The sequence below is a fragment of the Mya arenaria genome, chromosome 16, assembly GCF_026914265.1.
Source record: "Mya arenaria isolate MELC-2E11 chromosome 16, ASM2691426v1".
In the NCBI taxonomy this organism is placed as follows: domain Eukaryota; kingdom Metazoa; phylum Mollusca; class Bivalvia; order Myida; family Myidae; genus Mya; species Mya arenaria.
The window spans coordinates 15,204,241-15,206,507 of record NC_069137.1 but is presented as its reverse complement, the minus strand read 5'-3'; the positions used below and the strand labels follow the sequence as shown (position 1 = coordinate 15,206,507).

Here is a 2,267-nt window from a genome sequence, read left to right as displayed (position 1 = left end):
GTTATTCATGTAGTATGAATAGAAAGTACAGTTGGTAATGTCCGAAGTGCATACAATATTATCGAGCAAGCCGTTCCATTGCAATTGTGAAAGAATATCATGTATTGCAATAACAAACTGCCGTCAATAAGGAAAATCCGTCCAAGAGGCAACCTAGCATATGAATTTTATGATGTGTATTAAACAGCTATTAACAAAATAACATAAAATATTGGGAATATTAATACTTGTGATTGGAAGAATTGACCTATTTGAACGATATTGTCATTCTTGATACAAACATTTATTGTTTCGTTTAGATTCACATGGATATACATAAAGAGAAGACCATACACATGTAAGGTTCGTGGTACTTAGTTGTTTTTGAAAGAAAATTTAAAACGTCACATAAACATACACACAGGAGAGATGCCATACACGTGTGAGATATGTAGTGCTGCTTTCTCTCATAATGGTGATTTACAAAGGCATATACGAATACACACAGGAGAGAAGCAATACAAGTGTGAGACATGTGATTCCGCTTTCTCTCGGAAAGGTGATTTACAGGGGCACATACGATTACACACAGACGAGAAGCCATACAAGTGTGAAATATATGATGCTGTTTTCTCTCGGAAAAGTGTTTTACAGGGGCACATACGATTACACACAGGAGAGAAGAAGCCATACAAGTGTGAAATATGTGATGCTTCTTTTTCTCAGAAAGGTCATTTAAAATGTCATAAACGAATACACACAGGAGAGAAGCCATACAAGTGTGAACTATGTGATGCTGCTTTCGGTGTGAAATGTCACTTACTGATACATATACGTATACACACAGGAGAGAAGCCATACATGTGCAAGATATGTGATGCTGCTTTTTCACAGAAACGTTATTTACAGAGTCATAAACGAATACACACAGGAGAGAAGCCCTACAAGTGCGATATATGTGATGCTGCTTTTTCATGCAAAAATTACTTACAGAGACATATACGAATACACACAGGAGAGAAGCCATACAAGTGCGAAATATGTGATGCTGCTTTCTCTCGGAAATTTAGTTTACAGAGTCATAAACGAATACACACAGGAGAGAAGCCCTACAAGTGCGATATATGTGATGCTGCTTTTTCATGCAAAAATAACTTACAGAGACATATACGAATACACACAGGAGAGAAGCCATACAAGTGCGAAATATGTGATGCTGCTTTTTCTGAGAAAGGTAATTCACAGATTCATAAACGAATACACACAAGAGAGAAGCTCTACAAGTGCGATATATGTGATGCTGCTTTCGGTCTGAAATGGCACTTACAAAGACATATAAGTATACACACAGGCGACAAGCCCTACAAGTGTGAGATATGTGATGCTGCTTTCGGTGTGAAATGTCACTTACTGAGACATATACGTATACACACAGGCGAGAAGCCATACAAGTGTGAGATATGTGATGCTGCTTTTTCACAGAAAAGTCATTTTCAGAGTCATAAACGAATATACAAAGGAGACATGCCATACAAATGTGATATATGCAGTGCTGCTTTCCCTCAGAAGAGTATTTTACAGAAACATATAATAATACACACAGGAAAGAAGCCATACAAGTGTGAGATATGTGATGCTGCTTTCTCTCAGAAAGGTAGTTTACAGGGTCATAAACGAATACACACAGGCGAGAAGCCCTACAAGTGCGATGTATGTGATGCTGATTTCGCTCGGAAAGGTTATTTACAGATTCATAAACGAATACACACAGGAGAGAAGCCATACAAGTGTGACATATGTGATGCTGCTTTCTCTCAGAAAGGTAGTTTACAGAGTCATAAACGAATACACACAGGAGAGAAGCCCTACAAGTGTGATATATGTGATGCTGCTTTTTCACACAAAAATCGCTTACAGACACATATACGAATACACACAGGAGTTACGAATACACACAGGAGAGAAGCCCTACAAGTGAGATATATGTGATGCTGTTTTTTTCACACAAAAATCGCTTACAGAAACATATACGAATACACACAGGAGTTACGAATATACACAGGAGAGAAGCCTTACAATTGCGATATATGTGATGCTGCTTTTTCACACAAAACTTGCTTACAGAAACATATACGAATACAAACAGGAGTTACGAATACACACAGGAGAGAAGCCCTACAAGTGCAATATATGTGATGCTGCTTTTTCACACAAAAATCGCTTACAGAAACATATACGAATACACACAGGAGTTACGAATACACACAGGAGAGAAGCCTTACAAGTGC

The 2,267-nt window shown here is 37.9% G+C and overlaps 1 protein-coding gene across 1 annotated transcript; it reads left to right on the top strand.

The window, feature by feature from the left end:
- The first annotated feature begins 408 nt into the window (after positions 1-408).
- On the top strand, positions 409-1,968 carry LOC128221425 (zinc finger protein 761-like). Its single transcript, XM_052930037.1, has one exon. The coding sequence runs from the start codon at positions 409-411 to the stop codon at positions 1,966-1,968; it is 1,560 nt and encodes a 519-aa protein (XP_052785997.1).
- Positions 1,969-2,267: the final 299 nt, after the last annotated feature.

Excerpts from the sequence above, each read along its gene's own strand:
- LOC128221425 (XM_052930037.1), top strand. The coding sequence starts at position 409 with ATGCCATACACGTGTGAGATATGTAGTGCTGCTTTCTCTCATAATGGT.